Source organism: Rhamphochromis sp. 'chilingali', assembly GCF_963969265.1.
Source record: "Rhamphochromis sp. 'chilingali' genome assembly, chromosome: 10".
Classification (NCBI taxonomy): domain Eukaryota; kingdom Metazoa; phylum Chordata; class Actinopteri; order Cichliformes; family Cichlidae; genus Rhamphochromis; species Rhamphochromis sp. 'chilingali'.
This window is the reverse complement of record NC_137937.1, coordinates 38044320-38068088: the sequence shown is the minus strand read 5'-3', so window position 1 is coordinate 38068088 and position 23769 is coordinate 38044320. Positions and strand designations below refer to the sequence as shown.

At 42.6% G+C, this 23769-nt stretch overlaps 1 protein-coding gene across 4 annotated transcripts; it reads right to left on the bottom strand.

Annotated features, from left to right (window-relative positions):
- Positions 1–6926: 6926 nt before the first annotated feature.
- Positions 6927–18043, bottom strand: LOC308404208 (GTPase IMAP family member 8-like). Of its 4 annotated transcripts, none has more exons than XM_080894135.1 (4): positions 17968–18043; positions 16361–16458; positions 10309–10362; positions 6927–9622 (listed from the first exon to the last, which is right to left on the bottom strand). In XM_080894135.1, exons 2-4 carry the CDS (start codon positions 16377–16379, stop codon positions 7782–7784), a joined length of 1914 nt encoding a protein of 637 aa, XP_080750261.1. In that variant the 5' UTR covers positions 16380–16458; positions 17968–18043; the 3' UTR covers positions 6927–7781. The 4 variants fall into 4 exon arrangements, with proteins under 4 accessions (XP_080750261.1, XP_080750260.1, XP_080750262.1 ...); XM_080894134.1 differs by having other exon boundaries at positions 17866–18026; XM_080894136.1 differs by having other exon boundaries at positions 17908–17996.
- Positions 18044–23769: the final 5726 nt, after the last annotated feature.

The window sequence follows — 23769 nt, the reverse complement described above, 5'->3', positions numbered from 1 at the left end:
TTTTTGAAGGAAAAAAACTTCGTCACTCATCTTCAGTCTCAGCTGACTGCAGGTCAGGTCTTATAACCAGGATATTTGCATAATGACTGAAACTATACAAAAAAAACAGTTTCGTGGTGAGATGCATTGACTGCGCTGTCATTGTGTCATCGAGCAAAAATTAAAGGGAAACTTTCAAACTTTCTTTGATTCATGCAGAATATGGACAAAACTCATTTTGAGGTCTATTTCAAACAAGTGATATTAGATATTAGTCTTTTCCTCATGTGTTTATACTCATACTGACACGCTTTCAGTCAGAATTGACAGAATAGTGTCATCAACCAGTTCATTCAATCGTTTTAATTAGCAGTAATCAGCCCCACAGAGAGGAGCTGCTATTTAACTGATGACATGTGAAACGGGTCAATCAGCTGTTTGCTTAATTTGAATTTCTCTGAAGTCTTTGAAAAAACACAAGATTCATCAGAAATGTAATGATGTCAGATAATTTATCTGAATATAAAACTTATAAAAAGAAAAATCTGCAGCTGACAGATTTTGTAAAAGTACTACTTTAGTAACACTACAACAACAAATTGTTTTCATTCAGGTTTCTGAAAATCAGGAGAAACTTTCAGGGGAAAGAAGACAAAAACGATTTCTCTCCACAAATTTTGACTTTTGTTGCAGGATCTTTAAAACAAAATGAAAAACAGTTCTGATACTTTCCTGCAAAACAACAAAGCACATCAGTTCCACTTTCACTGGTTCCGTCATTTTTGTAATGATGTAATAATGATAACCGTCTCTTCTACAACAAGTGAGAAATGTATTCCTTTGGTTCTCTTTATTAAACCTGAATTATTCAGATTTTTATAAAGTGTTTCAATGAAGTAAAATGAGGGCCGTCTGCATGACTGCGGCAGATTCAGCTCAGTTCACTTACTCAAAAAGACCTAATACACGTGTTCATGTTCAATTTAAAGGGTTGAAGACGACTTTCATCAGAAACTTTGAATTGTTCGGACGTCTTGGTTAAAGCAGGATCCTCAGTCTCAAATCTGTCACAGCTCACGTTCTCCATTGTTCTCCTTTACAATCTCACACGAGTGCTTTAACTTCTCTGCGTGATCAAGTTTCCTCTTCCACGAGTATCTGTTTCTGCACAGTCTGACCACAGCTTCTAAGGGTGGACGCTTGGTGTAGTCCTCAGATGAGCCCTCCTCTTTGGGATTTGATATCACAATGACTTAATGGACAAGAATTTCACTTGAGTCAAAACTTGTTTCACAGGTTTTTCTGAAGCTGATGTATTTTTGTGCACAGCAGTGAGAAATGTACTTTGCAAACGTGCGCATCATTCAGCCGATGATGTTTCACAGGCTTCATTTTTCCAGGTAATAACAAAGAAAAAACGGCTCTTATCTCAGTTTGATGTGTACTGTAACCAACTATTTAAAATGACCTACACTGTGCTTTGTGTCTCATTTCTTCTAAAATACTCTTAATACCTGATTACTTGATGAAAACCTACAGTGTGACTTATTTCTTCAGGCCTGTAACAATTTAAATTCTTACTCCTTCATGCTGATGGAAGTGCTGGTGGGTAATTTTAGGTCATTAAAATTACAGGTGATGTGACATGTTGTATTATAATCACTGGCGTGCACAGATAGAGACGAGGTGGTGCTGAAGCACTTGCCCTTTTGCCCTCAGTCCAAAAAAGTGCCCTTTTGAAAGACGTGATTTTTTTTTTTAAGCTGATTTTTTTTTAAAGATTTAAAAAGGTGTGAAAATAATGGCTTGATTTGTGCCCCTTCTTCAAAGACACCCGAACCCTGTCGCTTTTTCACTGTCACCGTGTCACGTGAACACGCTTGCAGTTCATTTGTTGTGAGGCGTGTAGCAGCGGCATGACATAGGACTACTTGGAGTAGGCATAGTAGGCTAACTATAGCGACTGGGAGCCACGGCGGACAACACGGCAGCTCTTTCCCTTCCCAACCAGTCAGGTAACCCATGAATCGAGTGAAATTATTCTGTTTGCCCTCTAAGACCAACCTGCAATTGTTTTGTTGTGAAGTAGCCTGTCAGAAACTGCACATGACAAACTTTGCCAGCTTGCCCCCTCCATCCATCCATATGGATAAACAAAAAAACGACACATTTAAAATGTAACCTAAACCATTTAGGCAACCCCACTCTCCATCAATTCCGACCTTTTTGCATACACTATTGAAAATATCACGTTATGCTATAGGCTACATGCCGTTAGGCAGAGGGCTCTTTTGAGCCCATTTTTCGTTACAAATTTTAGGATGATCTCACGGAAATCTGTGAATAAATACAAAGTTTCCAAACTGAAGTCAGTGACGGGAAGACATCACACTTTTTAGAGATGGAACTGCAGAAAAACCTAAAACCTTGACATGATTATGAATAATAGAATTATGGACGTTTCTCCGTTTTTGTGGATTAGCCTTTCCATAACTAACGTCAACTACTGTCCTACTTTGGTAAGATTGAAATTAATGTCTTTGACTGTCTTTAGTAGGTGTCTCCTGTGAGAAAGTTAGAACACCGTCCAACTGTCTAAAGATGCAGTCTTTAGCCTAACTGGTTGTTACTGACTCAGCGATGCTCGCAGACATTTACGCACTGTGTTGTGACCTGATTGCGACAGAACAGTGACGTTGTTATTGGTAGTTTGAAGGGTACGGTGTTGGGGGTGGTGCATGTTAAAAGTTTTGAGAAGCACTGGTTAGACATGTTAATTTTTTTTGGTGTAACATATTGGCAACATTAACACATTAATTTGCTAAAGAAAAAATAGGCAGTTCCCAATTGCCTGTGAAAACGACCATTCTGCCCTGTTCTTGTAATGACCACAGTCAGTCTTATTCGTTCTCATACATTTTGGTCTATTTATTTACTAATTTCAGCAAGCATAATGCCTAGGAAAGAGAGGCTGAGAAAGGAGAAAATAAAAGTCAAATTGCATTTAACCTGTGCGATTTTTTTTATTATAAAAAGAAAAGGTTTTCCACATATGCAAAAAGTGCCCTTTTTCCCCCTGGAGCACTTGCCCCCCAAAATGTCTGTGCACGCCACTGATTATAATGTTATATGAAAAATAAACTGCTATAATCCGACCTGACTCTGCTTTGTCTTTTCCAGCCTCAGATTGGGTTTGAAGGCCTGAACGTCTGTGTGATGTGTGCCCACTGGGACAGGATGTATCAGAGTAATAAAGACTCACCAGCTGCTGCACTGGCCATAATATCACTGCTGAAATCATCAGACACATTCAGCTGGAAGGAAGAAAAAAGAGACTTTTGTGAACTACAGAAGAACGAGCAGGTGTCTGCTATAATTATTTTACCTTTATAGTTTGAACTTTAAAGAGCAACAATCTAGACCTGACCTGATATGACCTTCACACTGTGGTGAGCTCAGGTGGGAGGAAGAAACTTCAGCCAGAGATCAGAGACTGTGTTTGGAATTCAGATGTTGCTTAAACGCTGCATCCTGTGAATGCAGCAACTGACCACCTCAGACAAGTGAGGAAGCAGCACAACACAACAGCAGTAACTTTATAACACTGGAACTTTTTATGACCAGCACATTAAATGCTCATGAAGCTGGACTCAAACACACTTTGCTGTCCTCTGCTGCTCTGCTTTGTTGTGACCACAGAATCTGTAACAGAGGAATCGCCGTTACGTCATCAGTCTGAAATAAAACTATGAAAAATTTCAACTTAAATATTTGGTGACATTTTCCAGCTGAAACCAGTCTGAATGAAAATCCACTGACTGTCTTTGCTTAATAAATAAATCAATAAATACAGAATCAGCTGATGAGCTGCTTCTAATTCCTCCTCAAATGATCTGAATTTCATCCGTAATAAAACTCAGTGTGTAGTTCTTTAAAGCTGACGCTCAGTTTTTGTTTGAAGTGAACAGAAAACTGGATCCAGCTTCGTCTGTGAAGTGTCACCAAAATAATTACGAAACACAGACACTCACCTCATGATCAGTTTTATCTGTGATGCATGCGATCAATCACTACTTCTCCTGATCAGTCTGCCGATCGATCATGGACGCACTGTTTCTAACGGTTTGTTGGATCTGACTCGTGAGCTGAACTTGTTGCTGTGAGAGAAGTGTGGAATGAAAGAGGAGGTGTGCAGAGTGCTGCGCAAGTCTATATTTCACGTTTTCCCCTGAAAGCTCTTCGGGAGTCACCTTAATGGTTCAAAATACGTTTTTATTCCTGTCAAAATGTTTTCATTGGCATTTTTCATAGATTCAAACATGTTCTGTGTTTTTGTGACAGGCTGCTCGTAACAAAGTGTTGAAACATCACAGACGAGTTTAATCTTGTCTGTGATGTGGAGACAAAACACTGGTTCATCTCTTCAGTTAGGAGCCTTTTTTGTACTTCAGTGATTCCAAGGTCAGTGTTGACTTACAAACAGGTCACTCTTTCGAGGATGCCAATGTTCACATTTTGGACAGATGGTTTGAGCAGAGGGCGGGGCTTATGACACCAACTGTCTGCCATCTATAACCCAGTTTTGAGAGCCCTTCCCAGACGCCTTAACGCCCACTCACATCTCTTGTCAGTCAATCTCAATAAGTCACATGACAGGATGAGGCACAGGTTGACAGTACAGCGTAAACTAATGTTGTGTTTATAAGACTGGGGAAACCTGCAGTCAGCTGAGACTGAAGAAGTCACTTGGATGATGACGAAACGTTTCTCCCACAAAACGCTACGTCCAGATGAACAGAATCAACCTTTGGAGATTTATTTTCCTGGATGATTGAGGATGCATCAAGACAAATCTCCAGATACTTGTAACCTCGATACCCAGATGTCTTCAAACTGTTTTGAAAAAAAAAGGAGGAGCTACACCGTGACAAACATGCCCGTTTACCAACTATTCAGAGACTTGTAGTAAGCATCACATTTGATATGAACTCATTTTGGGCGTGAAATTGTAAAATTTCTCAGTTTAAACATTTGTCATGTTATTTATGTTCTGATGTTATTTGAAAGTCTTTTATTTTTCATTTTGTTAAAATAAAAACATCTCAACTTTTCTGTTATTCAGGTTGTAGGTGTAGCCACAGCAGATCATCTGTCTCCATGTCACCCCAGTATCTGTCACACCAACTCTACTGCATGTCTTTCTTTACTACATTCAACAACGTCATCCAAAATGTTCCTCTTTTCCTCCTGCCTGTCAGCTCCAGATCCATCATTCTTTGTCCAATATATCCACTGTACCTTCTCTGAACATGTACAATCTCAGCCAAGGCTCTTAACTTTATCTCCAAATCACCCAGCCTGAGCCGTCCCTCTGATGTCCATCTCTTTTACTCGCACATGGCAAACACAGCTGTGAGATAGAGGCACACTACAGTTTCTAATGAGTTCAACGGTACGTGGACCTTCCAGCAACAATAGCCAACTGCAACCACAAGATGGCAGTAATGTAAAGCATGGGTCCAAACAGCTGAGTGGCTTCTTGTTTTCGGAGATGAAAGAACAGAAACTGCTTTACTTTAATACTTTTTAACCCTTGTATGGTGTTCGGGTCTGTGAGACCCGTTTTCAGTTTTTTTCTAAAGAAAAATTAAACAATTAATTATTTTTTCAACCTGAAATTCATTGGCTTTGGCTTATTTTCTGTGAAGAACATAAATCCAAACTCATTTTCAATGACCTCATACTGTACCTCCCCCCACGCATTTACATTACACACAAGGTGTTCGGGTCCACTGGACCCAGGCCTAATAAAAGTGTTGAAAGTGCAGATCCTGTGTTCCCACACTCTGTCCTCCTCCTTTCTGGTGCTGCTGATAGTGTTTTCTTCCCCTCCTGCTCCCGCGCAAAGTTGCAGCATTGTTGAAAATTCAACCATCAACACCGTCTGCTCTGACATTCCCGCACATTTTACCCTCTTTCTTGAGGAATCCAAATTTTATGTTCTCATACCCTGTCCGACCTGCAAATTAGGGGCATAATACTATAAATAAGACTTTGCCAGTGTGGTTCTTTATCACAACTGATCAAGATGGCAAAAGATTATCTGCTGCGAGGGCCATCCAATTGATTTTGGAAGAGAGAGGGGCTTCGGATGATGATGTTGACAAAGAGGTTTCAGAATATTTCACATTTCTGAAAATTCAGTCTGACAGTGACTTTGAAGAAGAGGATGAGGTTGAGCACCATTTAGTAACAAAACAAAGACGAGTACCCCATCTGCTGCCAGCTCCAGGACCAGAACAAGCCCACCAGACAGCAAGTGAAGAAATATGGATGTCAATAACTGGTGAAATTGAATGGTCTTCTTGCACAAGAAATGAGCCACCCTGCAGAGCTGTTACTGTGATAAGCCAAGGCCAACACGGCTGACAGTTACTCATGTGCAGGACATCAAGTCTTCATTTGAGCTTTTCATCCCAGATTCCATCCAGAAAATTATTCTGGATTGCAGTAATCTAGAAGGAAGGTGTGTTTTTGGAGAGAGGTGGAAGGAGATGGATCAAATCCATCTAAGAACCCCAAAGGCCTACTTTGGGGTTCTTATCCTTGCAGGAGTTTTCAGGTCCAAAGGGGAATCGACAGAATCCCTGTGGGATGCAGAAACCGGCAAGAACCTTTCCGTGCATCAATGTCTCTGGAAAACTTCCACAAAATTTCCAGGATTATCCGTTTTGATAACCGAGACGACAGACCAGCTCGACGGCAGAGAGTCAAGCTAGCTGCCATCAGGACAGTGTGGGATAAGTGTGTGCACCGCCTCCCCTGTTTTACAACCCTGGGCCTAATGTCACCATTGATGAGCACCTGATCCCATTTAGTTGTGAAACATATTGTTTCACGTGTAAATGTGTTGTGTCTTTCCACTCACTCCACTTGATTATAACTGATTTATTTTTTTTATTATAACATTTTATTTAAAAAAAAAACAAAAAAACAAAACAAAAAACGAGCACATTAATTCATAAATGTGATCTAACAAAGGTAAAGGGAAAAAATTAACTGTTTGCTGTTCATATGGCTTGTGATTGGGATGAAGTAAACATCTGTTGAGTAATTTAACATAAAATTGTTTGATAGTGTTAGTTTGGAAAGCCAAAACTCTAGCAGGCAAAAACAATGCAACAGCGCCATCTAGTGATTGCTCAGGTTAACAGCACAGTAAAGCGATCACATTCAAAAAGTCCTCCAACCTACACAATGACACAAACTCACTGGCCACTTCTTTAGGTACACCTGTTCCACTTCTCATCAATGCAAGTCTCTCATCAGCCAATCACATGGCAGCTCATGGCATTTATGCAACTGAACATAAGATGACTCTGCTGTTATTGTCAGACACGAGTTTGACCACAGTGAAACAGGGACAGTCTACACAGATACACCTCCTGAAAGCTCTCATTACTGCTGTATATTAATAACTGTTCACATTTACTGTGTGCTATTTTAGGAGTAACCTGTGTAACTAAGCAGACACCCACATGAACCCTGGCAGGTGTCCTGCTGATGACACTGAACACAAACCAAGACTTTTGTTAGTTCTGCACATTCCTGTAAAAAGTGAGACGTTCACTTTTTGTAATTACAGCTTGATGTTTGTTGTTTCGTTGAGTGGCAGCAGGATGTGACTTTTTTATTATAGTTCATGATTCCATTTGAAGTGTAAATGAGTAATTTCACTCTTATTTAAAGTAGCTTGAACAAACTCCATCAGGGTAGTTTACATCTTAGCAAACGCTCCAAGCTCACAGACCCTTCTCTGCCTTTGCGCTCTCTGTAGTGTTTGTGGTAAAGATATAATATAATAAAAACATTATTAATGACAATAAGGCAGCAACCCATGAATATGTCCACTTCCTCCTCTTCCACTGATACTCTTCCTGCAGCTTTCTGTGGTTTGCTTTCACCTCCTCCAGGTTCTGTTTTTGCTCCTGATGAAATCGCTCCAAGATCTCCTTTCTTTCTTTACCCCAAGCCTCTCGCTCTTTCTTCATCTCTCTCCTGTGCTGCTCCAGCTTCCTCTCAGCTGCTTCCTTTTGTTCTCTTTCTGACTGAACTCTCACTTCTTCTTGTTTTTTCTGTCTCCTCGTCTCCTCCTCTCGTTCTCTCTTTCTCTCTTTGCGCTCCTTGTTGATGGATTCGTCTTTATCCTTCAGCTGCTTTGCTCTCAGTTTTCTCTCCTCTTCAATCTGTCCTGTCTGCTCACTGATTTTCATGCGCAGACCTTTCAACTCTTTCTCTTTTTTCTTGAGGTCCTCGTCTCTCCTCTTCATCTCTTCATCCTTCTCTTTCAAAACTCTCTCCACGTCTGTCTGTGGGACTTCCTTTGTGTCGTCACTCATCTCGCTGATGTTACGTTCTCTCGCTCTGCTCTGTTTTCCATCAGCACCTCCCACCTCACTCCTCTGTTCAGCTGGAAGCTTCCTCACCATCTCAGTCAGACCCTTGATGACTGTGTCCTTGGAGAAGCACCCGAAATCTTTAACTATCATCTTTTCCACAGTATCTAACAGCTGTGGGATCTGCTGTTTCTCTTTGATGTTGAGAACAACTGATCTTCCTCCAAATCTCTCACAGAGCTCCTGGATGTCCTTGTTTCCCTTTACAAAGTTACCAACAGCTGGATCTGTAGGATCTGAGTCCACAGTGAACAGAATCATGGTGAAGTCATTGACCCGAGAGCTGAATGTGTCCTGGATGGTCTCTAACTCTCTCTTGTCTTCATCAGTGAGGGAATCCACAGGTAGGACCAGGATGAAGGCATGGACACCCTCAGGATCACAGAGGGAGATACACCTGAGTGATTCCTCCATCACTGCCTCCTGAGGTTTTCCATACAAGGCAGGCAGCTCCACCAGGGAAACCCAACGTCCACACACCTCTCCCTGATGTTTAACACACTCTGATGAGTTGGAGACTGAATGAAGCTCAGTCTGACCTAAAATGGCCTTGGCTGCTGACGTCTTCCCTGCTCCTCTCCTCCCACACAGAACCAGGTTTAAAACACACTTTGGTCTCATGAATAATCCGCCCTCCTCATCCTCAAATACATCACAGCTCAGACGATCTTCATTTATCTCCTTTGCTGTTTGAACCAAACGTGTTAACAGCTCTGAATGTTCAAAGCTCTTCTGCCACAGGTATCTGTATCTGCACATTCTGATCATTTCTTTTAGCGGTGGATGAGTCACACAGTTTTCAAATGAACTCTCTTCTCTGGATGTTGACATGAAAATTAGTGAATGGTCAAATGATCGATCACTGAAGAGTTGAAGGACTCTGCAGAGCCTCTGTTTTTGCTCCTCAGTGAAGTCTTCAGGCTGTAGAACCAGCAGGAACACATGAGGTCCAGGAGCAGAGAGCCTCACACACGTTTCTACATGTTCCTTCAATTTGTCCTCAGAGATGTTTGGAAGCAGCAGATCTGGAGTGTTGATGAGAACTAGGTTCTTCTCCTTCAGTGGTCTACTTGTCTCACAGCAGTCCAGCTCCTCGGTGCTGAACTCAGTCTCTCCCAGTATGAAGTTCCCCACGTCTCTCCTCAAAGACCAGCTGTTCCCCAGCAGAACAACCCTCAGCTCAGACACTGAAAAGATAAAAACTAAATTAGATCTACACATCAGGCATTCACAGAAATTAAATTGTTGACATGCAGTGAGGAAAACAGAGGTTTTTATGCTTTCTCCTGTGAGGATGGGGACACTTAACTTCAGTCTACATCTAAACTAATGCATGGCCTGAGTCAGGTGTTCCTCCTTTCCTTTCGTAATGCTATGATTCCTGTTTAATGAAGCTGATGTTTCATGAGGTGTTTCTCTGAGTGGGTTGTGTGCTAGTGCAGAGGCTAAAGACAAAGTGAATTTTCTACAGAATGTGTCAGGCATTATCGATGTCATGAGTTCCAGTTACATGGTAACTCTAAAATTTATGAAACTACGTAGAGTCCACTGATTATGTTGGAACGTGACAGGAAAAAGCTGCAACAATGCAGCAACAGATTCAGAAAAAGGTTCAAATGGAAAAAGCTGGATCACAAAGACTAAAGGCTAAAGCTACACTGACACCTGATTGTGGGGGTCAGCCAGGCAGATACAGGACTGTGTGAGGAACATGATTTGGACAGATGAAGATCAGATGATGGAGAAAGTTTGGAAAATTCTACGGATCTAACAGAGCAGGGGGCACGGATAGAAAGAAGTCAATGTGAGAGTCTGAACTTTGCATCCTGAATGGTAAAATAACCGTAAACACCATAACTGCAGCTTAACTCACTGGAAGGTTTTATGGTGGGATTGCTGCTGCTGTGTCTGAGGGGTTGAAGGTTTCCTGTAATAAAACAAAACAATGATGATGTCACACACACAGACACACTGGTTCATAAATAACTACCATCGTCACATCAGACCTCTTTCTAGTGAAGCTTTTCTTTGTGTCAGTATTTGATCCTGTGTTTGATGCCTTGACTCATATGTGGTGGCTTTTTTTCTTTCTCAGTAGTAGATGTTAGCAGTGCTCTGTAAATCGCTTACATCGGTCTCAAACATTTAGGCTTTCTCCAGCTAAAAAAAAACATTCTAATTATCAAAGCAATATGAATGAACACATTTAAACTTTCCCAACTTGTTACTGTATCAGGGTCCCTCGGTTGTTGATCCAGAGTTTTGAGTTTTTGTGGAATCATAGTTCTTGTGGATTTGACAATGTTATTTTTGTCCATCCATCCATCTTCTTCCGCTTTATCCGGGGCTGGGTTGCGGGGGCAGCAGCCTAAGCAGAGAAGCCCAGACCTCCCTCTCCCCAGCCACCTCCTCCAGCTTATCTGGGGGAACACCAAGGCGTTCCCAGGCCAGCCGAGAGATATAATCTCTCATCTGCAGATGATGTGGCTACCCCTAGCAATTCTGTCCATAAGAATTATGAACAGAATCGGTGACAAAGGGCAGCCCTGGCGGAGTCCATCACCCACCGAAAATGAGTCTGACTTATTGCTGGCTATGTGGACCAAGCTCTTGCAATGGTTGTATAAGGATCGAGTGGCCCGTAGAAATGGGCCAGACATCCCATACTCCCGAAAAACCTCACACAGGACACTCCGAGGGACACGGTCAAATGCCTTCTCCGGATCCACAAAACACATTTAGACTGGTTGGGAAAACTCCCATGCACCCTCGAGTATTCTCGAGAGGGTAAAGAGCTAATCCAGTGTTCAACCACCAGGACAAAAACTACATTGTTCCTCCTGTATCCAAGGTTCAACTAACAGACAAATTCTCCTTTAAAGCACCCTGGCATAGACTTTAAGAATACTTTATTGGTCCCTAGGTTCCCGGGGATGCTGAGGAGTATGATTCCCCCTATAGTTGGAACACACCATCTGTTCCCCTTCTAAAAGATGGGAACCACAACCCTCACAATAAATGTATAGTGAGGGTCCGCCAGTTCTGTCCAGCATCTTCCCCCGCCACCTGATCCGACTCACCACCAGGTGGTGATCAGTTGACAGCTCAGCCCCTCTCTTTACCCGAGTGTACAGAATATATGGTCACAGGTCTGGTGATACAATTACAAAATCGTTCATCGACCTGTGACCTAGGGCATCCTGGTGCCACGTGCTTATTGACACCCTTATGTTCGTACATGGTGTTAAATATGGACAAAATGTGATTTGCACAGAATTCCAACAACAAAAAAACACTCGGGTTCTGATCCGGGAAGCCGTTCCTCCCAATCAGGGCCCTCCGGGTTTCACTGTTGTTGCCCACGTGAGCGTTAAAGTCTCCCAGTAAGACAACAGAGTCCCCACATGGAGCACCCTCAAGCACTCTGCCCAAGCAACTCTGAAGCGTCGCATAAGCGCAGACGACAGTCCGGACACATTCCCTGACCCGAAGGCGCAGGGAACAAACCCTCTCATCCACTGGGAACAACCCCAATGCACAGGCAGCAAGCTGAGGGGATACTAGAATACCCACCACAGCCCGCCGCCTCTCACCAGGGCCAACTCCAGACTGAGACAAAGTCCAACCCCTCTCCAGGAGACTGGTTCCAGAGTCCAAGCCGTGTGTTGAGGTGAGCCCGACTATATTTAGACAATACCTCTCAACCTCACGCACTAACTCAGGCTCCTTTCCCACCAGGGAGGTGACATTCCATGTCCCAATTGCTAGTCATGGTAGCCGGGATCGGTCTGCCAGTTCCTCCACTCCTGGCTTCTGCCTGACACACATTGCACCCAACCACTATGGCGCCCCCTGCAGGTGTTGAGCCTACAGGAGAATGGGCCCAAGTCCCTTTTTCAGGCTGTGCCCGGCCGAGCCCCTGGACTAAGGCCCGGCTACCAGATGCGGGCCCTCGGGCATTTTATTTTCCTAAAATGGTTAATTTCTTAAAATGGTAAATCATGCTTCCCTGTGTTCTTGACTTTGACTATTGAAATGTGCTCATCAAAATCGGAAAGAAGGATCCTTTTTACTGTGCGTTGGTTTATCGCCCTCCTGGCCCAAACAGCTCATTTTTAGCCAAGTTTAGTGATTTTCTGTCCTCTACTATGAGGTTGTCTAAATTGCTTCTTGTGGGAGATTTTAATATACATGTTGATGATGAGTCTGACCTCTTTGCTAGGGGTTTTACCAGCATCATGGACTCTTTTCATTTTATCCAACATGTATCTGGCCCCACACATAACAAAGGCCATACACTGGACCTTGTTTTTTCTTTGGGTCTGAATATTGATTATATTTGTTCTAAGAACATTTTTATTTCTGACCATTATTGTGTCTTTTTTAATATGTCTTTCTATGAGCCTATGTCTCCTGTTCATCGGACAGTTATTTCCCACACTTTAAACTCCTCCACAGCACAGAAGTTCTCTGATGCTTTTAATTTAACATTATCCCCACAAAACGATGTTGATTTTTCTATAGATCTATTCAATTATCATTGTCTTTCGATCTTAGATGAAATCTGTCCGATTAAAATGAGACCTGTGCTTGTTTCTAAGTCTGTACCCTGGTTAAATGACAACATTCGTCTTATAAAACGTAATTGTCGTAAAGCTGAGCGGTTATGGAGGAAAACCCACTTAAATGTTCATCTCCTTTATTTAAAGGATCTTTTAGCCTCCTTTAACAATGCTATTAGAGTTGCGAGGGCTGCTTACTTTTCTCAGTTGGTTGCAAAGAGCAGAGGTAATCCTAAAGTTTTATTTGATACTATTACTAATATTATTACTCCTGCTCCACCTGCTGCCATTATTTCTTCTGTTGAAGATTATGAAACTTTTCTTGCTTTCTTTTTAGAAAAAATTAGCAACATAAGGAAAAACCTGTCTTTTTCAGCGTCTGCGCTGTCAGTTCCCACGCCAGCTCGGCCTGTTGTTTTAGAAGGTTTTTCACCTGTTTCACTACCAGAGCTGGGAAAAATAGTTAGTGCAACAAAATTATCCTCTTGCTCTCTTGATTTTTTACCTGCATCATTATTCAAAAATGTCTTTTACTCTACTGGTCCCTGTATTCTTACTATAATTAATACCTCCTTGGCCTCGGGCATAGTCCCTGCCTATTTTAAAACTGCTGTTATACATCCCTTGTTAAAAAAAGCCTATGCTGGACCCATCTCTCACTAGCAATTATAGACCGATCTCAAAAATTCCGTTAATTGCTAAGATTCTAGAGAAGATCGTGGCTAAGCAGCTTACAGCAGTTTTAGATAAATATAGTATTTTCGACAAATTTCAATCTGGCTTTCGTAAAGTTCATTCCACTGAAACAGCCCTTCTTAGAGTTTCTAATGACATTTTGTTACAAAGCGATGCAGGTAAATGTTCTGTTCTCTTAATGTTGGATCTTACGTCGGCCTTTGATACTGTTGACCACTATATTTTACTTAACAGGCTGAAACACTGGGTCGGTGTCTCTGGGACTGCATTGAAATGGTTCTCCTCGTATCTCTCTGAACGATATTCTTCTGTGGCAGTTTCTAAGTATAGATCATCTTCTGCGTCCCTGTCTTTTGGTGTGCCACAAGGCTCTGTGCTAGGGCCATTACTGTTTCTAGTTTATTTACTCCCTCTCCAGCACATTTTGAGCCCTTTTGAGGATATTTGTTACCATTGTTATGCAGACGATATCCAACTCTATATATCTTTTAAACCGGAAGAGGCCTCGAAGCTGCAGCTTCTAAATGTGTGCTTGGAAACCATTAAAGGCTGGATGGCTGAAAACTTCCTCCAACTAAATGAAAATAAAACCGAAGTCCTCTTATGTGCCCCAGATAGACATATACCCAGTATAATAAATGCTCTTGGTCCTCTTTCAACGTTTGTAAAACCATCTGTCAGGAACTTAGGGATTATCCTTGATCCTGCTCTTACGTTAGATAGTCTTGTTAAATCTCTTGTTCGGTCTTGCTTTTATCATTTAAGAAATATTTCTAAATTGAGCTCTATAATATCCTATACCGAACTGGAGATTGTTATTCATGCTTTTATCTCTTCACGACTGGACTATTGCAATTCCCTGTTTACTTGTCTAAACAAAGGTTCTTTGGAGCGTCTGCAGATCGTTCAGAATGCTGCAGCAAGACTTTTGATGAAAGCTTCTAAATATTCACATATAACACCGTTGCTTATGCAGTTACATTGGCTTCCTGTCGAATTTAGAGTCCATTTTAAGATTTTGGTTTTAACTTTTAAGGCTCTTCAACAACAAGCACCACCATATATTATTGAACTTTTACAGCCCTATGCCCCTAGTAGGTCTCTGAGGTCGAGTAGTCAGGGCCTACTTGTCATTCAGTATACGAGACTGAAAACTAGGGGTGATAGAGCTTTTGCTACTGTGGCCGCCAGACTGTGGAATTCCCTTCCTCAGGACTTACGATCCGCTGATTCATTGATTACTTTTAAAAAACAGCTAAAAACACATCTTTTTAAAACTGCTTTTTGCTAACTTTGTTTGTATTTTGTCTTTTTAATCTGTTATATCTTGTAAAGCACTTTGTGATCTCTATCTAGAAATGTGCTATATAAATAAAATTTTACTTACTTACTTACTTATTATTATTATAGCATGCTCCTTTAATATTGGTGTTCTATGGCCTAGTATTGGTGTCTTTAATCTTTAGTTACTGATGACCTTGGTTTGATAGACTTCCTAGTGTTTCCTTTCTGTGCCCTCCGTCTTCATGGTTTTCCTTCTGTCAAGTTCATATGCTGAGTCCTTGCTTCAATATTTATTTCCTGTTTTATTTTGGTACTTCCTGCTTCATGTGTTTAGTGTCCAGTTTTATTTCCCTCAGTCTTGTTCTCCTTTGAGTTTTAGTTGTGCTCACTTGGCTTGTCCAACCTCCCTAATTACTCTTAGTGTGTTTATAGCCCTTATCTCTCCTTAACCCTTGGTCACATCAAACTGTTTGCCTGCTGCCATGATCTTAGTCCCTTGTGTTCCATGAATTTTTTACACCTTTAATGAAAGGTTGTTTTAAGCTTCAAGTCTGCCTGTCAGTCTGCACTGGGGTCATAGTTCTTCCCAACTACAACACTTGTGACTGTTGTTAACTTTATTAAGATCCAGAGTTCTGGGAACTTAGATTTTCGTGTTCACTTAACTACAATATTGACATTGACAATAAAATTGTTGCCCCAGAGGCACGCTTTCAAAAATAAAGCGTTTATTTCAGACTTTTCAATTTAATTCAATTTAAATAGCACCAAATCACAACAACAGTCACCTCAAGACGCTCTATAGTGTAAGGTAAAGATCCTATAATAATACAAACTGGAGACCTTTCATGTGTTAGGCAATCATTCTAACCCTACACTATGGAAAAAAAATTTAACTTTGTTTTTACAAAGCAAGTATCAAAGGAATGCTGGATAAATAAAAAGAAGAGGACACAGCTCAAGGTTAGCTGATGCACTGTTCATTTCTATACTGTAGGTTTAGCATGCACACCTTACAAAAGGTCCCAGTTCCAACAAGGAGGCAACACAATCCCAACCTTGTGCAGTGCACAAGCTAGTACGCTGTCCCTGTTGCTCCAAAGTCTGGTTACACAGGTAGGTTTCATCTGATGCAAAAATCGATGCCAAATCAAATATGCAGTTCCTTCATTTTGAAATACACGCCACTGAAGCTGAGAGCTGGAGAAAGCCAGATGTATTTATTATAGAGTAACAGAACACTTTCCTACTGAGAAACAAGGCCTACACATGTGATTAGAGGTAACGAACACAACATCAGACACTGATGCGGTGAATATACGCACAGTGAGAAACATTACATCATCCAGGCTGACTCTGGATGGGTCTGCATCACTCACTCACCTGTTTCTGCAGTTGCCATTTTGCCGCTCTGCTGGAAACAGACGAGATGAGCAGATATTTATTACCTCATCTGGAGACAAACTGTCGGGTTTAAGAACCTGAGGAGAGAAAAGTTCAAAATGTTAATTTGTTAATGCGTCGAACTCACAAACACAACACCTCATGTTGTATCTTCAGAAACCAGTCGAGCTGCAGGTGACTTCCACCTCTGTATCATATGGAGTGAAAACTTGAAGTAATTTATTCACAAGGTATAAAGTCTATTTACATCTGAGCTGTAAAAGTGAATCTGAACACCAGGTTGTAGAAATCACAGCAGATGGTGCTTCAAATATAGATGCTGCTGCACACAAGCAGCCTTCACACAAACACAGCATCATTGTTAAGGACAGACCCTGAAGCACCAGTTTATAACTGTTGTTCTGTGAGAGTAGTGTGAGCTTATTGTTGTGTAATTATGCATATCGCTTCATGATGTGTTTTAAAGCAGGTTGTTTTCACTTGTACTTTTATATCATGTAAAGGTGGCCAAGTGTGCATACAGGTTATAATTATACAGGACTGCTTCTCACAGTACTCTTTTATATGAACATTTATTTTTTCTCTGAAACTTTATTTCTAACCTGTGTGTGAGCCCTGCCTGATGTGATTCCTGTGGGGAGGCATCGGACAACCCCACGATCTGCCAAGCCAAACAGGTGGAGCGACCCTGTGGTGACCCCACTGAGCCAAAAGCAGCTGTTTACAGTCAGAGCTTCATCAGTCTGTTTATTTTATTCAGTAGTCACATTTGAAAAATATATTAACAGACAAAAGTAAAACAGAACTTAGTTATATAGAAAAAATAAATAATAAATTGATTATCGCAGGTAAAAATGGACAATAATGTTTAAGTATACATGTTAATAAAGTTCAAGAAAAAAAAGCCTTGGCTCCTCCTACTCTAATACCTAAAATGGTGTCGGAGGCCTAGTTAACAGAGATATTTATCTCAGTTTAATCCTTGAGTCGCATCATTTCAGAGAGATTATACAGCAGATTATACAGAGAGAGCAGATTAAGGTCCATGAACCATATCAGGAACACCAAACACGGTCCAAGCTGGTTCTACAGCCTCTGATCCAAAGAACACAGCCCACAGAACAGGCCTGTATCAGGACACAGTGACAGACTTTACTTTTCCTGATTCCTGATCAAACCTTTCACAACAGCACTGCACTCCTCAGCTTTAACTTTAACCAGGTTTAAACGACGAAGAGCGAGCAGAGAAGTGAAAGCAAGTGTTCTTGTGTTACCGCGCTCCATTTCCGCGTCTTCCCATCGCACCTCGGCTGCGTTACTGTCACAGAGATATGATGTAATCATGAGGTGAGCAGTTTTTCTGTACTTTATCCCGTTTTTTAATTAAGTCACCGGTTCAATCTTACTTTCACACAGATTTACAGACAAAAATACGACATGAACTATATCGTTTACTTCCGGTCCAAATGTTCCGCGTTTATTACCTGAACCGAAAATTCACCTCGAGGTCACAGAAAGTTTCTCACAGTTAAAGTCTGACGGCGGGTCTGAGCCTGCTTCTCTGTGCTGTCCGTGATAAATGTTACCTGGATGAAGCCGCTGTCACGCAGGTTCAGAGCTGCAGGATTGAAGTTTCTACGGTTCAGGTTCATGTGACGTCAGAGGACACGCCCACCCGCAGGAGAAAAAAGAGAAGTGCGTCACTGCGCGCTCAGATGTGTGCTTACTCTGTCCGTGTAAAAACTCTCCATCAGATGATTTCTCTCTGATGGAGAACAGATGTTCAGGAAATCTGTCACACATGTTCATACTTCAGCATTTACTGAATAGAAAGCGTTTTTTTTTAGGTGACACACCTGATGTGTCCTCTGTCTGAGCTCCTCCCATCTCCTCAAGCACAACAGCCACCAACAAGAGGAAGAGGGAGGAAGACGTGCGGAGGTGTGAGCAGCACAGCAGGCTGCAGGAAAAGAGGATGGAGGAAAAGATGTAGCAGGATGCAGCGGCTCTCAGATTTAAATCATCTGTGACACTTCCAGGTGTTGATGATGAGCAAAACAAAAAAGACACGAGTGAAAGTTTACAAAAGAAATGCAGTGAAGTGAGGAGAACCGTGAGCTTAAAGAAACCGTTAGATCAGGAACATTTGATGAATCTGCATTTGAAAAGGATGAAGATGAAGTCGAGGCAGTGATAGGAGTGCCCACATCATTACAAGTAGTTTTAACATGTTTGGTGTCTTTTCTGCAAACTGGAACAAACCTGATTCCTTTAAAAAAAAACTGCTTGTGAGACTGAAATGAATCTTCTTCATCCCTGATTGTTTTTTGTTTAAGATCTCAGTTCCAGGAGCACCACTGAAGACTTGTGTCAGTGCCCATCATAGATGTGTCTGTATTATTGACTGCTTTGAAATGTTCACTGAAAGGACCTGAAAGCAAGAACACAAACATACTTGAAACACAAACATCGCTATACAATGAAACACGAAACTGGCAGGAAGATCCGACAAACACGTGACTGAACAAAGTGGATTTTTGGACTCTCTCAGCACAGGAGGTGTAACGTTAACAGAATCATTTAGGTTGCATAATCCTGAACTGAGGATCCCAGCTTCCTCCAAAGAGAAGACATAACTGTGGAGCTGAGGCCTACAAAAGGACCTGTATCACTCAGAGTACATGTTGGGAGCTACTGGAGAAGAAAGGAATGAATATACAAGTGAAGATGTGTGAAGCAGAGCACCCTAAAGGTCTTACACCTCTTGATAAATTTAATTGGAAAAATTTACAAGATGACTTTGAGAATGGTCTCCTGTGAGAGCTGCTGTGATGCAAAAAGACAGGAGGCTGAGCTGGAGATGGCAGAGGACGGGAGGATTTTTACTGGGAATGATCAGGATGGACAGGGTTAGAGAGGACTGCATCACAGGGACAGCTCAGGTTCAGCAGTTTGGAGACAAAGCTGCACGTGTGCAGAGGAGGGATAGAGGATAGACTGGGAAAGGATGGGAAGGCAGAGCTGCCAGGAGGAAAAGAGGAAGACCTCAGAGAAGATTCATGGATGTAGTGAAGAAGAACAGAGTGTTGGTGTGACAGAGGAGGAGAGAGAGGAGGATGACCTGCTGTGTTGAGCTTTAAAGGGAAAGAAGAAGAAGAAGGTCGTAGATACAGCATATCAACAGCTGTTTACTTGGCTGAAAAGTGTAAATATAAAAATACTGGCAGCAGCCTCGGTACCCCTCAGCCTCCTGGTAGATACACCAGTCGCATCAATTTCAAAGTCCTACATTTCGCCTTGTTCTCCACTTTTCACAGTGTGACCCACACATCTCACTGCTTTATACCTGCCCAAAGACTGCAGGTGGTCTTTTCCCTTTATGTGGTCGGCCTGGCTGTCCATGAAAGAAATACACAATAAGCATGAAACCTGACTAATGGACAGTGATCAGTCTCTTCAAAACAGACAAGCATCCATCCTAGAAACAATTTACATCCTTGCATGTAAATTATTACACTAACCGTGTGTGTTGGACTTTATTGTGCATGAAGATTCATCACTGCTTCTTTCTTCATGTGTTTTACTAAAGTGACCATAGGTGTGAGTAGATGTCTGTGTTGGCCCTGTGACAGGAAGCGACCTGTCCAGGTGTACCCTCCTCTCACTCTGTAACACGTGGGATAGCCTCCAGCAACCCTGAATTGGATTAGTGTTGGGTTATGCATTTGTAAAATAGTTTAACGTGTGTTGAAATAGTTTGTAATTATGTGTGCACTGGATGTCCAAAGTTACGACGTGTTTCTGGTCTTTTATACAACAAACCCAGTAATCCAGAGTTGCTGAAAAATGACTAAATATCATCATGTTGATAATTCTTCCTGCTGTCAGTATTCTGTGTTCAAAGGTCATCTTATTAAAGACAAAACACAACATGTCTGATAAAAGTGAAAGAAGAGAAAACAGGAAGTGAGGGTGTTGGGTCCATCGGTTAAACCAGTTTACAGTTCATTCATCATGAATATCATTCAGCTCGAGCTTCTTCTCCTCACAGCTGCTCTCATCTCCCTTCTTCTTCTTGTTCTTTATGGGACTCTACACAGGAATGTACCGAGGTACATACTGAAGCTTTCTGTCAGTGAAACAGTCAGATATTATATATTCATAATTATATGAACACATTGAGAATAATAAAATGTTGATAACTTGTCACCTTTCAAGTTTTATTCTCTTTAGTTTGGTTTCAGGATTTCATTCATTACAACATTAAAAATGTGCAGAATGGGTCAGAGCCAGAGACGAGCAGCAGAGACGTCCCACAGGCCTGAATGCAGCCACGAAAACGTTAGTGCCTGAAAGAAGACTGCAGCTTCAAAAGTGAGAGGATTCCAACAAACTCCCATGTTCAGAGGTTTCACTCAAATAAACAGGATTGCAGCCTTGTATAATCCCTTCAGCATTTTAATAGAATTATCTGACTGATGATATGACGTGCCGTGTGACCACGAAGTCTGCGCTTTAATTTTGGCGAGTGAAATTTTGTGATTTTATTTTTATCTTTTGCTCTAATGAGCTCTAAGCTTGCCAGCTGTTGCTGATAGCTTGGCACTTCACTGACTCATCCAAAAATCCAACATGGCAGCAGCCATGCGTTTACAGCAGTGATTATTACGGCTGTTTACATTCCCCCACAAGCCGACACTGACCGTGCACTCAGGGAACTGTACAGCGCGATCAGCAGCGAGGAAACCGCACACCCAGAGGCAGCGTTTATCACAGCCGGAGACTTTAATAAGGGAAACCTGAAGAAAGTCTCACCCAAACTCCATCAACACATCCTTTTCAACACACGTGGAAACCGGCTACTCGACCACTGTTACACCTCTTTCCGGGATGCGTACAAAGCCCTCCCCCGCGCCCCATTCGGCCAATCAGATCACTGCTCCATCCTGCTCCTGCCCGCCTACAGGCAGAAGCTGAAACAGGAAGCTCCAACCCGGAGGGCGGTGCACTGTTGGACGGACCAATCGGAGTCTGCGCTGCGGGACTGTTTTGATCACGCGGACTGGGAAATGTTTCACGTGGCCGCCAGAGACATTGATGAATACACAGACTCAGTCTGTGGATTTATCAGGAAATGCGTGGAAGATGTCGTCCCATCCAGAACAGTCAAATCCTTCCCAAATCAAAAACCCTGGATTAACGGAGATGTTCGCGCGGCACGGAACACCGCCTTTGCCTCCGCGAACACATCGGACTACAAACACGCACATTACCAACTCCGGAAGACGATCAAAGCAGCCAAACGTGAGTACAGGGACAGGGTGGAACAACAGTTTGACAACCCTCGGAGTATGTGGCAGGGACTAAACACAATCACAGACTTTAGAGGGAAAACCAGCACACCGCAGACCACGGCCTCTCTGTGTGAGGATCTAAACGTATTCTACGCTAGATTCGACACAGCGAACACCATGAGACCGGACAGTGTGCGCACCGCGGATGACGTCAGTGCGCACACTGTGTCTGAGGAGGATGTGCGGAGGTGCTTCAGGAAGGTGAACGCACGCAAAGCTACTGGTCCGGACGGGATTCCCGGCCGCGTCCTCAGGTCATGCGCGGCTCAGCTGGCTGGAGTGTTCACGCACATCTTCAACCTTTCCCTCTCTCTGTCTGTAGTCCCAGCCTGCTTCAAAATGGCCACCATCGTCCCTGTACCCAAATCCTCCACCATCTCCTCATTGAACGACTGGCGACCTGTAGCCCTGACCCCCATCGTAAGCAAATGCTTCGAGAAGCTGGTCAGGGACTTCATCTGCTCTGCACTACCCGACTCACTGGACCCTCTACAGTTCGCATACCGCCACAACAGGTCCACTGATGATGCCATAGCCCTGACACTACACACTGCCCTGTCACACCTGGAGAAGAGAGACACGTATGTGAGGATGCTGTTTGTAGATTACAGCTCAGCATTCAATACCATCGTTCCCTCGAAGCTGGACAGGAAACTGCAGGATCTAGGACTGAGCAGCTCCCTCTGCAGCTGGATCCTTAGCTTCCTGTCTGACAGACGCCAGGTGGTCAGACTGGGCAGCATCACCTCATCCCCCATCACACTGAACACTGGTGCTCCACAGGGGTGTGTACTGAGCCCTCTCCTGTACTCACTCTACACCTACGACTGCACAACCACTAGCAACTCCAACATCATTGTGAAGTTTGCGGACGACACTACAGTGGTGGGTCTTATCACCAACGGTGATGAGACGGCTTACAGGGAGGAGGTCAGCGCCCTGACCCACTGGTGTCAAGACAACCATCTCACCCTCAACGTCGCAAAGACAAAGGAGTTGATAGTGGACTTCCGGAGGTGCAGAGAAGTACACACCCCCATCACCATCAACGGCGCTGCTGTGGAGAGAGTGAGCAGCTTCCGGTTCCTTGGAGTACATCTGGCTGAGGATCTTACGTGGTCAGTACACACAAACAAAACAGTGAAGAAGGCGCAGCAGCGCCTCTTCTTTCTCAGGAGACTGAAAAGATTCGGCATGAGCCCCCGCATCCTCAGGACCTTCTATCACTGTGCCATTGAGAGCATCCTCACTGGATGCATCACCACCTGGTATGGCAACAGCACCGCCTACAACTGCAAAGCTCTCCAGCGAGTAGTGCGGTGCTCTGAACGGATAATTGGAGGTGAGCTTCCCTCCCTCCAAGACATCTACAGGAAGCGCTGCCTGAGGAAAGCGGGGAGGATCATCAAGGACTCCAGTCACCCCAGCCATAAACTGTTCAGACTGCTTCCATCAGGAAGGAGGTTCTGCAGCATCCGGTCCCGTACCAGCAGACTGAGAGACAGCTTCTTCCACCAGGCCATCAGACTGCTGAACACGTCATAGACACCTCAGCTTCACTACTGGAACTTCAACATTATGCACTCCACACTGTATATAAATGCCACTTGTTTTGCACATATTCAACTCTGTATATTTTATATATTTTATTATTATTATTATTATTATTATTATTTTATTTTATTTTTTTACTATTTAATTTGTAAAAATGTGTGTATACACACACACACACACACACACACACACACACACACACACACACACACACACACACGTAGGAAAATATTTAGTATACACATCCAGAAATGCATACACTATTATATATTGTACATATATTTATTAGTTTCAGGTTGGCCATTCTTGTATTTTGCTCGTTTGTGTTGTTGTGTTTGCACATCTCTGTTGCTTGTGGGGCTCGCACACAAGAATTTCACTCGCATGTGCTGTGCCAGTGTGCCTGCACATGTGATGTGACAATAAAAAGTGATTTGATTTGATTTGATTTGATTTGATTTAAAACGCCTCTGAGTTCAG